General features: G+C 34.9%; 1 protein-coding gene and 1 non-coding gene across 2 annotated transcripts in view; both read left to right on the plus strand.

Annotated features, from left to right (window-relative positions):
• The window catches only part of LOC132715397 (5-oxoprolinase-like), a gene marked incomplete at its 5' end in the record, with an annotated part of 254,579 nt that overhangs the window by 233,507 nt on the left and 5,480 nt on the right, over positions 1-15,592 (plus strand). Inside the window, 2 exons of the mRNA XM_060698394.1 lie at positions 8,349-8,509; positions 14,642-14,739. Of these exons, the coding sequence (XP_060554377.1) occupies positions 8,349-8,509; positions 14,642-14,739 (259 nt within the window). The remainder of the gene's footprint in view (positions 1-8,348; positions 8,510-14,641; positions 14,740-15,592) is intronic.
• Positions 3,494-3,566, plus strand: Trnaa-ggc (transfer RNA alanine (anticodon GGC)). Its single transcript has one exon. It is a non-coding gene; the product is annotated as a tRNA-Ala (tRNA).

Raw genomic sequence — 15,592 nt, forward strand, 5'->3', positions numbered from 1 at the left:
CATTTCATAATTTTTGAGTTATTGCCCTTTGTTCTTTTTCATACTATTTTGTCCGGAGCTTATCTCAAAAAGTATTTGAGGTATTAACTTGAAACTTCATAGTACGATAGATTTTGCTGAGGAGGGGTGCAGCACACAAGAATGATAACCTACCCTGCATTATTTTTCAGTTATTGCCCTTTGTTATTTTAAGCCATCAGTATTCACATAGGTTTCAAATCTGTAATCACTTCAGCCATTAGTTTTCTTTTACCTCTTAAAATTGAAATATTCTGCTCTACTACATATACATTCTTCCAGTGAGCAAACACATTCGGCGGGGAATGGCCATGTTGTGTATATATTAAAAACTTAAAACAAAATCTTTTTTTTTAAAAACCCAAAGAGCCATAGCTAAAATAATTAGCATTAAAACATCTTCTAATGGGTGTCTACCAAGTTTGTTCAAATAAGGGCCCTAAAGTTAAAATTGGTCCCGCCCCAGGGGGCCATTGATGGCCCTCTTGTACTATGTAAATCTATAAAAAATTAAAAATCTTCTTGGCTGAAGGTACAACTTAGGGCTTTGATATTTGGTATATGATATCATCTATAGGTCTTCTACCAAAGTTATTCAAATTTTGCTACTAGTATCAAAATTAGCCCCACCCTTGGGGGTCATGTTTTCCTTTTTTATAGGTACAAGGCTTAGGACTTTGACTTTGTTCTACCAAAGTTTTCAAATTTGCCCCTAGTGTCAAAATTGGCCTTGCCCTGGGGAGTCATAGGTTTTCCTTCTATGTATATAGTAAAAACTTACAACTATTTTTTTTCTCTAAATTGACAACGGCTAGAGGTTTAATATTTTGCATGAAACTTTGTAGAGTGGATCTCATCCCCCTTCTGGCAACCCCTTGATGGATCATTTTGATGGGGAGCCGCGCCAAAAAGGTGATCACTTTTTTTAACAAGATTTCTCTAACGAAAAACAGTGGTTTGGGGCCTAAACAGGGCATTTTTGACTGTTTGAGGCCTCAAGTGGGGGGGGGGGGGTGGGCAAAAAGCATTCAAAACACATCTTTATTAGGGAAAAAGTTAATATAACAGTTTATTATAGGATATTGAACATTCAGCAAATTGTTACTAATCAAAAAATTAATTTTTCTTTTGCATTTACAATTTTATTGATCTTTAAAAAGATCCTGTTACCCAACTTAAAGTGACATTATGCTCATATTTTCATAGTGAAGTTGAGCTGAATTTGCTTTATATTTCTAAAGATTGACTACGGGGCGTCTGTGGCCGAGTGGTTAAGGTTGTTGACATTAAACCACTTGCCCCTCACCGCTATGGGTTCGAATCCCGACAGGGACTTTGGATTCTTTCATGTGAGGAAGCTATCCAGCTAGCTTACGGAACGTCGGTGGTTCTACTCAGGTGCCCGTTCGTGCCTGAAATAATGCACGGAAGGGCACCTGAGGTCTTCCTCCACCAGTAAAGCTGGAACGTCGCGATATGACCTATACTGTGTCCATGTGACGTAAAACCCAAAAACAAACAAAGATTGACTGTCAAAATGGAGTTTGACCAACAGTTGATATTGGCAAATGTTTAGGATAAAATTATAAATCTACCTAAAATTTTAAAAGACTGTCCCACTCTTTTTATAAACTAAGCGTTATACGTAAATTCTAACGGGTATTTACAGAAATTTCATTTGGATCTGTGTGTTATCTATTTTTTATGTGAACTTAATTATTAAATTAAAAGAGATTATGGCAAAATGAAAACATATTTTGATCTTCACCCATTCACTCACTATATACCCTTGGATGGGCATAATGTCACTTTAAGTAAAATTTTATGTATGTATATAATTATGCTTCTAAAACAATTTTCAAACATCAAAGAATGTGTAAACATGTACTGCAAATATTTGTCCACATTTTATGTAATCTATATATGCATTCATTTCTTCCTAGATTTTATAGAACATAAATTTATAATTACCTCCCTTAATTAACATGAAAATGTAAATTCTGTAATATCTTTACAAATAATGCTTTTTAGAACTTACAATATTGATCAATCTTCATTTGAGCATTATATTTATGATATAAAACCGTAAAAAATGTGTTACAGGATCTTTAAACTATAATATTGTAAAAAAAAATCACAGGTTTGCCTGTGACCTGTTCTAAATATATCAAATCTACAAAATTACCCTGTTCATTTATAATATCTTTCAAAAATCTGATTCCTTTATTATACAATCTTTGAATGTAAATGTGCCAATTTATATTTTGATCTGATGGAAAGAAATTCAAACTACTTGGTAGATGTGTTAATCACGATGTGCAGAGTGCAAGTTTGACCTTCCTTAGGTCAAAGTCAATGTCACACTTAGTCATTTTGTATCAATTTCAAAATTTTGTATTTGCTTACATCAGTAAGAAAATACAAATTAAATTAAATCTATTCAGCAGAAATATTTATATTACTGAGATGATGTTCAGAGCACAGTTTTGGACTACCCCAGGTAAAGGTCACACTGTCTTATTCAAATCCTTATATAAAGTGTATAATATTACAAAGGGAGATTACAATGTATATATTTATTGTCCCCCGCCTTTTTGAAGAAAAAAGTGGGATATAGAAATAGGCTCCGTCCGTCACACTTTTGTGTCCGGTCCATAACTTTGTCAATTATCAAAGGAATTTGAAATAATTTGGCACAAATGTTTGTTATGATTAGACGATGTGTCATGCGCAATAACCAGACCCCTACCTCCAGGTTCAAGGTCGCACTTGCTCATTCAAGGTCAACATTGTCTATTTGAGGGTATATGTCGTGTCCGGTCTATAACTTTCTTATACTTGCCACAAATGTTCACAACAATGAGACGATGTGTCATGCGCAACAATCGGTCACCTACCTGCAAGGTCAAGGTCACACTTGGAGGTCAAAGATTAACTTAGTCTGATAAAGGGTATATTTTGTGTCCGGTCCATAACTTTTTCATATATCAAAGGATTTTGAAAATACTTGGCACAAAAAGTCACTATAATAAGATGATGTGTCATGCGCAACACCTGCATCCCTACCTCCAAGGTCAAGGTCACACTTAGAGGTCAAAAATTAACATAGTCTGTTATTTATTGTGTTGATCTAGAGCTTCATAGTTCAAGGGATTTTAAAATAATTTGGCACAAATAGTCACAATAATAAGACAATATGTCAAGTACAACACCTGCACCCCCTACCTCCAAAGTTAAGGTCAAACTTAGAGGTAAAAGGTTAAAAGAGTCTGTTATATGGTATATTTTGTGTCCCGTCCATAACTTGGCACAAATAGTCACAATGATAGGATGATATGTCATGCGTAACACCTATGTCCCTACCTCCAAGGTCAAGGTCACACTTAGATGTTATGGTAATAAAAGTGATGACGTCACAATAAAGTTAAAAATAACTTAAATATATAAGGCCAATTAGCATGAAGAAAAAGCAACGGCTGCTGTGGTGTAGTGGTTAGCATACTGGACCGGCAATCCAGAGACCCGTGGTTCGAGTCCCGGCTGCGGCATGCCGATTTTTCGTGCGATTTTTATATGAATATATATATATATATATATGTATGTATTTTAACCTCCCTTTAGTTCCAAACTCTATTACTTTTTAATGTTTTTTTACAAACTATATCTTTAAATTTTTAAGAAAACCGGGTTAGCCTTGGCGGCGGGCGGGCAAGCGTCAACTTTTGGTTTCTGCTCAATAACTTTAGTTTGCTTTGGCCTATTGACAACAAACTTGATGTGTAGGTAGCTTATATCAAGAGGAAGCTTGAGATTGCTATCCAGGTGTCTGTGATCAAGTTCAAGGTCTCTGTAACTAAAAATAGAAATTCAGTTTCCGCTCAAAAACTTGAGTTTGCTTTCACCTATTTACACCAAACTTGTTGTATGGGTAGCTCATATCAAGAGGCAGCTTGGGATTGCTACCCAGCTGTCTGTGATTAAGGTCAAGGTCACTGTTACTAAAAAATAGAAATTCAGTTTCAGCTCAATAACTTGAGTTTGCTTTGGCACATTGACACCAAACTTGGTGTATGGATAGCTGATATCAAGAGGCAGCTTGGGATTGCTACCCAGGTGTCAGTGGTCAAGGTCACTGTTACTCAAAATAGAAACTCAGTTTCCGCTCAATAACTTGAGTTTGCTTTGGCCTATTGACACCAAACTTGATGTATGGGTAGTTAATAGCAGGTGGCAGCTTTGGATTGCTGCCCAAGTGTATGTGATCAAGGTTTAATGTATTCAGTTTTCATGTAACAACTTGAGTTTGCTTTGACATTTTGACACCAAACTTGCTGTGTGGCAGCTTTGGATTGTCACTTAGATATCTGGGAGCAAGGTCAAGGTCATTTGCTTACAATAGAATTTTCAGCTTCTACTCAATAACTTTAGTGCACTTGGACCTATTGATTGCTGTCACATCAAAACTTGGTCGTTGAAAACCTGGTTTTCGTCGCATTACGGCACTTCTTGTTTTTCTGTTAAAATTATAATAATTGAGGTGCTTTCATAGGTTTATATGATTTAATTATTTACAATTGAAACAGATGTTACTTGAGATATTTAATTTCACTAAATAACAATAGGTTGTAAATGCGGCATATGAAATGTCAAATTTTTAAGGTAATTTATCAAATTTTGGACGTGAATACTGCCTTGCTTTATTGTGGGCAGAGTGCTTTCTCCAATTAAAAGACTGATTTATGTTCAACGAGAACGGTGACACATTTTTTTTTCGCTTAAAATGTTTCTGTTATCATATTCTAACATAACATGCCAAGTTCAAAGAAATTCTATAGAACAGTTTTAATTTTGCCTATATGTCTATATGAAAACTCCCGAAAATGTCCTTAAGCTTATATATTTTGCATGAAACATCCCTTGTTGACATCTACAAAATTTATATAAATCATGCTCCTATGGTCAATACAGGTCCTGCCCCAGGGGCCACATAGAGAGAAAAACTTTTTACATATATGTATTCTTATGTAAAGATCTCAGTTATTTGGCATGAATCATTTCATAGAAGAACCCTGCCATTGTTCCAAAAATCATTTCACTGATATTAAAAAAAAGCTGTGTCCAGTGGGTTGAAGAGGTGATGGGTAGGTCTGGCACAGTTAACATGTACACAGATTTATATAGTATACATGTTTTAAAAGTTTTTTCCTCCAACATACAACATGCAGACCATCGATTTTTAGCATGTATCATCACTTTGTTAAAGTAGAATCATCAGTTTTGTGATGGATGTTTGTGTGAGTATTGATGTTATAAATGTAAAGGGAGGTAATAAAAAAGAAGAATTTATTATAATATCTAGGCATAATATTTTGTTGCTTTTGAATTTCTGGTATTATACTATTTATAGTCAGGGTTTGTACAGACATCTAATGCCAAAATTCAACTATTTAAGCACATTTTCCAATTTTTTAAGCACAATTGTTGCACATATACCGACATAATCTTCAACCTAAGATGGATAGTTTATTCAACATTTTTTGTTGAATACACATTTTCAGACCACAATTTTAAGGAATTTATGGAAGAACAACAAAGGGTGCATCAAATACACATTAGTTCAAAACGACTGCAATTTGTCCACTTACTGTTACCTTGAGTAACATTTCATTGATTTTGATACTGAATTGGATCATTCTTTTTAGCTCGACTATTCGATAAGAATAAGTAGAGCTATTGTAGTCACCCGAGCGTCGGCGTAACCACTTATGTTAAAGTTTTTGTAATAGTTCAAATATTTTCAAAGTCCATTGACATATGGCTTTGAAACTTTGCACACTTGTTCACCATCATGACCCCAGACCTGTAGACAGAAGGAGGTAACTCTATCAAGCATTTTGACAGGATTATACCCCTTTTTCGACTTAGAATTTACGTTAAAGTTTTTGTAATAGTTCAAATATTTTCAAAGTCCATTGACATATGGCTTTGAAACTTTGCACACTTGTTCACCATCATGACCCCAACCTGTAAACAGGAGGAGGTAACTGTATCAAGCACACAATGTTCAAACTTCATAGGATGATTGTCCATATTGGGTAGAAGACCCCTATTGATTTTGGGGTCAAAAGGTCAAGGTCACTATTACCTTAAAACTGATAACAGTTTCCGGAGCATAACTTAAGTTCCATTCGACCCACAATGTTCAAACTTCATAGGATGATTGTCCATATGTGGTAGAAGACAAGACCCCTATTGATTTTGGGGTCACTTGGTCAAAGGTCAATGTCACAATTACCTTAAAACCAAAAACAGTTTCCGGAGCATAACGTAAGTTCCATTTGGCCCACTATATTCAAACTTCATAGGATGATTGTCCATATGTGGTAGAAGACAAGACCCCTATTGATTTTGGAGTAACAAGGTCAAAGGTCAAAGTCACTTTTACCTTAATACTGAAAACAGTTTCTAGAGCTTAATTAAAGTTCCAATTGGCCCACAATATTCAAACTTCTTAGGATGATTGTCCATATAAGGTAGAAGACCCCTATTGATTTTGTGGTCACAAGGTCAAAGTCATTATTAATAACTTAAGTATTAATCAACCTACAGCTGTAAAATTTTATAGGATGAACAGCTAATTCCCATGTCTTACAAATGCTTCATCCTTACTAAAAAAAAAAAAAACACTTTCGGGCATATAATGCTCCGTCTAGCGGTGCTCTTGTTGAAGTTTTTAGCTCACCTGTCACAAAGTGACATGGTGAGCTTTTGTGATCACTTTTCGTCCGTCGTCCGTCCGTCATCCATAAACTTTTACTTTAAATGACATCTTCTCATAAACCACTAAGCCAATTTCATCCAAACTTCACAGGAATGTTCCTTTGGTGGTCACCTTTAAAAGTTGTTCAAAGAATTTAATTCCATGCAGAACTCTGGTTGCCATGGCAACCGAAAGAAAAATCTTTAAATATCTTCTTTTAATAAACCCAAAGAGCTAGAGCTTAGATATTTGGCATGAACTATCTTCTAGTGAGTGTCTACAAAGTTTGTTCAAATAAAAGCCCTGGGGTCAAAATTGGCCCCGCCCCAGGGGGTCATTGATTTTCCCTATATGCATATAGTAAAAACTTAAAAAATCTTCTTTTAAAGAACCAAAAGAGCTAGAGCTAAGATATTTAGCATGAAACATCTTCTAATGAGTGTCTACCAAGTTTGTTCAAATAAAAGCCCTGGGGTCAAAATTGGCCCCGCCCCAGGGGGTCATTGATTTTCCCTATATGCATATAGTAAAATCTTAAAAAATCTTCTTTTAAAGAACTCAAAGAGCTAGAGCTAAGATCTTTAGCATGAAACTTGTTCTAATGGGTGTCTACTAAGTTTGTTCAAATAAAAGCCCTGGGGTCAAAATTGGCCCCACCCAGGGGGTCATTGATTTTCCTTATATGTGTATAGCAAAAACTTAAAAAATCTTCTTTGAAAAAACCTTAATAGCTAGAGTTTAGATATTAAGCATGAAACATCTTCTAGTGAGTGTCTACAAAGTTTGTTCAGATTAAAGCCCTGGGGTCAAAATTGGCCCTGCCCCGGGGGTCATTGATTTTCCTTATATGTGTATATAAGCAAAAACTTAAAAATCTTCTTTGAAAAAACCCAAATAGCTAGAGTTTAGATATTAAGCATGAAACATGTTCTAGTAAGTGTCTACAAAGTTTGTTCAAATAAAAGCCCTGGGGTCAAAACTGGCCCCGCCCCAGGGGTGTCATTGTTTTTAACTATATGTGTATAGTAAAAACTTAAAAAATCTTCTTTTAAAAAACCCAATGAGCTACAGCTTAGATGTTTAGCATGAAACATCTTCTTCTGGGTGTCTACCATGTTTGTTCAAATAAAAGCCCTTGGGTTAAAATTGGCCCTGCCGGGGGTGGGGGGCAGATCATTGTTTTTCATTATATGTTTGTAGTAAAAACTTAACATCATGAAACATCTTCTTATGGGCGTCTTCCAAGTTTGTTCAAATAAAAGCCCTGGGGTTTAAACTGGCCCGGCTCCGGGGGCCTATATACAGGTGAGCGACCTCAGGGCCATCATGGCCCTCTCGTTCATTATAATTTAAGTCAACCATTTTTTCTAAATCAACACCAAATATTAAACCTAACAAATTGAACTGTGTTATAATCACCATTGTTATTTCCATCTAGTCTCAATTGACCTAGTACAACTGATTATTTTTAGTATTAGTTAATTTCCTGATTTTATTTTTCAAAATATCATATTTGAGTTAATAAACATAAAAAGAAAAAAAAGAAATTTTGAACTTCTTCTTTTGACAGATACCCTGTGGTTCTTAAACGGTTTCATCTTAAACCAAACACAGGAGGGCGTGGCATGTACCATGGCGGAGATGGGGTCGTAAGAGAATACTTGTGGCGGAAATCTCTCACTCTCTCAGTGCTCACAGAAAGGAGGGTTTTCAGTCCATATGGTCTAAATGGTGAATAATTTTGAATATATGTTCATAAAAGATAAACTGATATTGTTTTCAGGCTTTTTCATAGATTAAGAAGTGCTTAATACATAAATCTAACAAGAAATATATAACTTCATACGGTAATAGTCTCTGTCCATCCTTTCTTCTCACATTAAAGGGACTCCACTGAGGTTTAAAAGCCTAAAAACATAACATTTGAATTTCTTACATACATGCATGAGCTGGGGCACTTTAAACAGAAATATATGAAAAATAGTTAAGACATATACTTAAATAAATTGAAAATCGTATTTTTATGCTTTTCTTAGCCTGTTTTGAGTGAAAAGCATTTAAATGTCTTCATTTTGTGTAATTTTTATGCCACCGTGGCATATAGTGATTCACCTGTGTGTGTGTTTGTATGTGTGCTCTATAGATTATATAGTGAACTTAAAAAATCTTCTTGTGAAAAACCGCTAGTCCAATTTCAACCAAACTTGGCAGGATTAATCCTTGGGTGAAGGGCTTCCAAAGTTGTCCAAAGAAAATTTCATTCCATGCAGAAACCAAAAGGAATTATAAGAATAAATTTAAAAAAATCTTCTTGTAAAGACCCAAAAGGCCTAGAGCATAGATATTTTGCATAAGGCATTGTCTGGTAGACCTCTACGGAGATTGTTCAAATTATAGCCGTGGGGTCAAAATTGGCCCCTCCCCGGGGGTCTTTGTTTTTAGTCCCTTACGGGTTTAACCGGAGGGGACTTTAGGTTTACTGTCTGTCTGTCTGTCCGCACTCACAGGAGAGTAATTATGTGGCTAGAGGGACAATAGGTAACTGTTCTTTCTCTTTGATGTCATTCATTCCGTAGTGCTTTTATGTGGCTATTTTCTTTTGGGTGGCTAAAAAGAACAATAGAGAGAACAATAGAGTAGCCACATAATTACTGTCCTGTGAAAACTGCCGTTCATCCGTCCGTCCGTCTGTCTGTCAGTCCGTCCGTCCACAAAACTGGATTCCGCGATAATGCAAAAAGTACTGAAAATATTTTTATGAAACTTGATATATGGATAGATCGCAGTATGGAGATTATGCATGTCTTTTTTCTTCTTCCTGTGTTGAAAATTCTGGTTGCTATGGCAACAAATAGTCTGAAAATATGGCAAATTTAACAGGTAACTCAAAAAATACTGAAAATATTTTTATGAAACTTGAAATATGGGTAGATGGCAGTCTAGAGACTATGCACATATTTTTCTTTTCTTTCTATTTTGAAAATTCTGGTTGCTATGGCAACAATTAGCCTGAATTTCAAGATTTCTGATTTAAATTTTTCAGCTTTTTCACTTTAAGTTCTTTATTTCTTAAGGTGTTTACTTCAAACTTTAAATATAAGTTTCTGGTCATCAACCACATCATATGTGACAAGGTTTACAACTCTAGCACAAAAATTATCAGTATTACCTCCCTTGAACTTAAATAACTTCTTTATTTCCTAATGTATCTACTTCAAACTTCATATATATGTTTCTTATTATCACTCAACATTTTTGAGAAGGTTAAATACTCTAGCAAGACTATTTCCAGAATTATGTCCCCCTTGAACTTAGATTTTTTTTGAGAAATTGGTATTTTTCACTCCAACGTCTTCATTCCTTATAGGATTTACTTTAAAATCCCACATCGTAATAATATGACAAGGTTGTGTAAACATAATTTCCTTACTAGGCAGGGAAACTGAACACATTACTGTGATATAGACAAACTTAGAACTCAAAAGATTTAAGTTCATTGATCATGTCATTTATTCACTGGTAAAATTGAATGGCCAATGGCCCATCAGAATGTTGCTGGGGTTCTAATTGGTAGGGGACTTATGGATTGCTTGCAATACTATGATAATTGCTTGTTTTACTATATGTACATATTATGGGAAAATATTTTCGTAACAGTTTTCTCAGCAACTACTTATCACAGCCTCTTAATATTTTATTTCGTAAACAGCATTGACACATGGTCCCATACCTTGGGATTCGATTTCAGGTCTGTAGCTCATCCTCTTCCTGTTTACCTACTTAGTTAAATTTTCAACATTAATGATCAATGGTAGGAATTTTTCGTAACAGTTTTCTCAACAACTACTTATCACAGCATCTTGATATTTGGCATACAGCATTGACACATGGTCCCATACTGTGGGATTCGATTTCAGCCTCATGATATTTGGTGTACAAATGCAACCTGGCCTTTTCTGTCTTTGACCCATTTTTATTTGGAAGAAAACTCATAAACATTAAATTAAGAAATAGTGTGTTTTTGTGATTCATGCTCAGGGGCATAGCTAGGGCTTGAAAAATTATACGCAAAGCGAGGCACGAAGTGCTGAGCGGGGAGTGTGCGGAAGGGGTACCCCATCCCGCTGTTGGGGGTCCGGGGGGTCTCCCTAGAAATTTTTTTGAAAAATTAGATGTTAAATGGTGGGCTCTGGCATGTCTGGAAGCACCTTTTGCACGTAAAGCATGAAGCATTTTCAAGTCATTTTTTCCAGAAAATTGATAAACATTTAGCAGCTCGTTTTACTTTTTAACTCATTTCGTTATAACTTCAAACAGTTTGTGAAGAAAAAAGGCAGTGTTCGCCTTGTAGTTATCTTATTTTACGCATGCATATAAACATACACAGCATTTTTTTCCATGTGAAGTTTTACTGAGGATGCAGATCATAATAATTGGTTTATGTATGAATGCCCGTTCAATTGTAAAACGCAATAAACCAGATACAGTCAGGACTCATTACAACGACACTGTTGGTTCCCAAAGGATATGTCAGTATATCGAATTTGTCAGTATATTGAATTTCATCATTCATCATGTAATGATATGCTTATTCACTGGTATCTGAACATTATGTATTTAGATCTATAATAAACATCTAAATGTATAATGAAAAAGATTTTTTTTGTGTATGTGTTCACTTTATAATACACATTACAACTTTATTAAAATGATAATAACTTAATATAATTAAAGATTGATATGAAAATGATAACACTTTATAAAATAAAAAGCACATACAATGATAGGACTTTTAAAAGTTAAACCTTTAAAAATTGATTGCACACTGTTGTCCTAAGTTTGCAAGTGTAACAAAATTCTGCTTACAACAACACGTTGGTATTGTAATAAGGTGTAACAATCAACTGACCAAGCTGCAATACCTGTTTTAACACCTTGCGGCTTTTGATCACGACTAAATAATACGCACGCTTGACTGACAAGTGTCAGTTTAACAGGTACTGATTGTAAAGAAAATAACACGTTTGGTTTCCAATTTTATTGTGTCGGAGTCGGAATACGAATTTTCCATTATAAAGGATTATAATAACGTTGAAAAAAATCGGTTCCCACCAATTCACTGTCGTTATTTGAATTTGTCAGTATAATGGATTCCGTTGTAGTGAGTCCTGACTGTAACAAGTTTTTTAGCATTTCTAATCAAATCAGTTTCGTAAGAAAGGCTTTTCTCTTAAGCCTTCAGTTTCATTTATCTTATATATTATTTCCAAATGTACGAGTATTGAAATCAAGAAAATTATGCTTGGAGAACACTTCTATTCCATCGTAAGAAAGTAGGGGAAAAACGAGAGAGTAAATGGTCTAATGGTCATTGAAACTGTTTCGACCACTCCATAGGTCTCCTCAGGCGGTGATGAGAAAGTAACAAACTTACTCATAGATATATTTTGTTGTCCACAAAGAATTATGGCCTCAATGATGGCTGCTAAGGACTCCCTGTTCCTTGTACTTTCTGCCGGTAGGCTGTTGATCCGAACTCGACCACATACTGCTCTTCCTTCCTGCAGATGCGTACAAAGTGGTCGGCTCTTGTGATGGAATTCATGAGTTCTTTCGAGTGTGTGTGCCCATCAACAACTTTTCTTGTGTTGCTCCAGTCAATCAACCGATGAGCAACAAGCACATTTTCAGCCGCATTAAAGGCAAAACACGGAGCACAAAATACCCCATAAAGTAAAGGGCTGTACCTTAAGTAGGGGTGCTTCTCATGCTCAAACAAAAAGTCCGGCACTTGCCTACTTGTTGCCTTTTTTCCGAGTTCTCTGAGAAGTGAAACCCAACCTCTATGTGGCTCGAACCGTTTGGTGAGGACAGCATATTTTTTAGCATCTGGCATTCTTAGTCGACTTTTGATATCAATACTTCCGATATCCAGGAATCTTGGTCCAAGGGAGCTTGTAACGGTTCTAGAGGGGCCAGAAAAAGAAGCAGTGGGAGACAAAGAGGAGGAGGTGGGCGGAGAAGGGGGAGAAGGAGGAGTGACATAGTTGTCTGATTTGCTGATCACAGGAGGGTCACATGCCAGGTCTTGTGAATTCTGTTTTGTTTCTGCTTGGTCAGATTCATTTTCGACTTGAATGGGGTCCTGTTTTAGCACCTTAAACAGAGTCGCTTGTCCTGGAATTTGGCAGATGTTTCTTTTCATTTTGACAAAGTTCTAACTCAACAACACACCAAAAATTAAATGTTGCCCGCGTTGATGACTAAAATCTAGATCTAGAACTTTAAAGATTTTTAGGTCGTTTTAAAATAGAGCTATTCCAAAGGAAACGATCTAGACAGGATTGGTTAAATGTTGAAAGATCCAGTATGTTGTAATTGAGGTTGTTACCATTGTTGTTGTTGTTGTTTAAGCTTAAAAATAATAAAACAATTTTCAAACATCAAAGAATATATAAAATATGTACTGAAAATATTTGTGCACATTATAAGTAATCATTAAAATATATGCATTCATTTCTTATTGAAAAATTGACTTAGACTTTAAAGTAACATTAAATAAATATGTAAAAATATTTTGCCGTCGGCCTAAAAATCAAACATTCTACAGTTTCATTAACCTGTTTAATAGTATTGTTGTAAATCTCATCAAATATTGTTCATAAATTAGGATTTTAAACGGGAAACCCCACGGTAACACTAAAGTTCGTATACGAATTTTAACATGCAAATGAAGACTATAAGCTCGTGTATGCGCTACGTCACAGTTTTATAGTTGCTATCCGGAACACAGCAAATGTGATATTTTCTTGTGCAAAACACAGTTTTACCGTTTAAGTTTCACGGTGCTCTAAACCTGGGGTTCAGTAAAAGTAATCATCTCGTAAAAAGATTAAATTTGTATGAAAACATCCGTTACAATGCGGAAATATACCGTTAAATTAGGACTGCCACTTATAGTCATGTTTGTTGATTTAATATTGATGTACGATGATCCGAAGGCGGAGTTTTTCATGCAAACAGAAATTGTACTTCCCATTTCGCCACAATGAGGTTACCTATTTTCATGCTAATAAAACTCATGTTGGTTGTTTGGACACCAAAATAAGACCTGGAGTCGATATAAAACCCAATTTATTAATGAAATGTCGCTATTTAGTTTTTTATGAAATTTATTAAATGTAACTTTAAAGAAATAAATTTTTATTTACCATCCTTTATTTACATGAAATATTAAATTCGGTAATATCTTTATAAATAATGCTTTTTTGGAACTTACAATATTGATAAATCTTTATTTGAGCATCATATTTATGATATCAAACCATAAAAAAATTGTGTGAAAAGTCTTAATGATCTTTTTTTTTCTGAGTGTTAAACCAACAATAAGTCATTATGATCCTAGTTTAAGACATGAGATTTCTTATTGTCCATGTAGATAAATGTATGCTAAGCTTTACATTTATCTCTGTGCATTTAGTTTGTAAATACTTCAGTTTTAAGAGAAACTTACATTCCTATTGCACATAGATTACAATAATTACTAGAAACGTCATATGATCGAGAGTGACGCAATCATAGTTTACACTCGTACATATTACGTCATAAACTAAACAGTATGAACCAAAGAAATATTTTGTAAACAGAAATGGAGATGTAGATCTATAGCAATAAAATCATTAAAACTTAGATTTTCTCAATTTTATTTTTTTTAACTTCACGCAAGTGCATATTGTGCATAATGGGCACTATGCCCTTGATGCTTCTGACTTTTCTTAAGAATTTGCAGTATGTATTATAATATTGGTAAGCTATAATGATGTACAAGTCTATTTTGATATAATAATGTTCCTTATTAAACAGGTGGACATGCTGGGGAAAAGGGATTAAACCTGATGATATACAAAGATGGCAGGATAGTGAATTTGTGTGGCAAGACATCTGTAGACTGTAGTGCTGGGGTATATTTTATATATTATATTATATATTGATATTTATGTCTCCGAAGACATATTGATTTTGCTTTAACTGTCTGTCTGTCTGTCTGTCCGTACAGACACAGAGGTACTTATGTGACAAGGAGAACAATAGGTAATGGTATATTTTCTTTGATTTTCATTCTGTTTTACTTGTGTGTTTGTTTTTAAGCCGTGTGTGACTAAAAATGAATAAAATAATCAAAAGAAAATGCACATCAGTACCATTTTGTAAGTGATCAGTGCTAGTTGCGCACATTGCCGGCACATTTGGCTTTGCTGAACAAAAGGGCCACCAGAGCTATGAAATAAAAAAAAATCTTGTCCAGCTTTCACAGGTCAAAGTGCTGGTGGGATTAATTCTTTTATTATATATTTCAAGCATATATTCAGAAAAAATACATTAAAATTTCCAGTCTTTTCAGAGGACATGAACCAAATAAAATTTTTATCTGTAATTAACAAATATTTTTTTATATCACATGAGCTAGCTCAGGGTGACATTTGAGGATCTTTGACTGACTGTCGTTCGTATTAACACTCTAGTGATCACATTTTTGCCTCAATCATCATCAAACTTGGTCAGGATGCTTGTTTAAGTAATTGCTTGGATGAGTTGGTCATAGGTCATCTCTGATGAAAATCTAAGCTTGAATATGGGTTACCCGAGTTCAAAAATTAGGTCACAAAGCAGAAATTTTGAAAAACCTTGTTAACACTCGAGAGGCTACTGATTTGATTCAGATATACTGGAAATTGGTCAGAAAGGTTGTTCAGATGATTTCTAGGTAAAGTTTTAATATGGGTCATCAGGGGTAAAAACTTGGTCACACAGCCC

This window comes from Ruditapes philippinarum, unplaced genomic scaffold (assembly GCF_026571515.1).
Source record: "Ruditapes philippinarum isolate M1 unplaced genomic scaffold, ASM2657151v2 ctg66_1_1_1_1, whole genome shotgun sequence".
NCBI classification, from domain to species: Eukaryota; Metazoa; Mollusca; class Bivalvia; order Venerida; family Veneridae; genus Ruditapes; species Ruditapes philippinarum.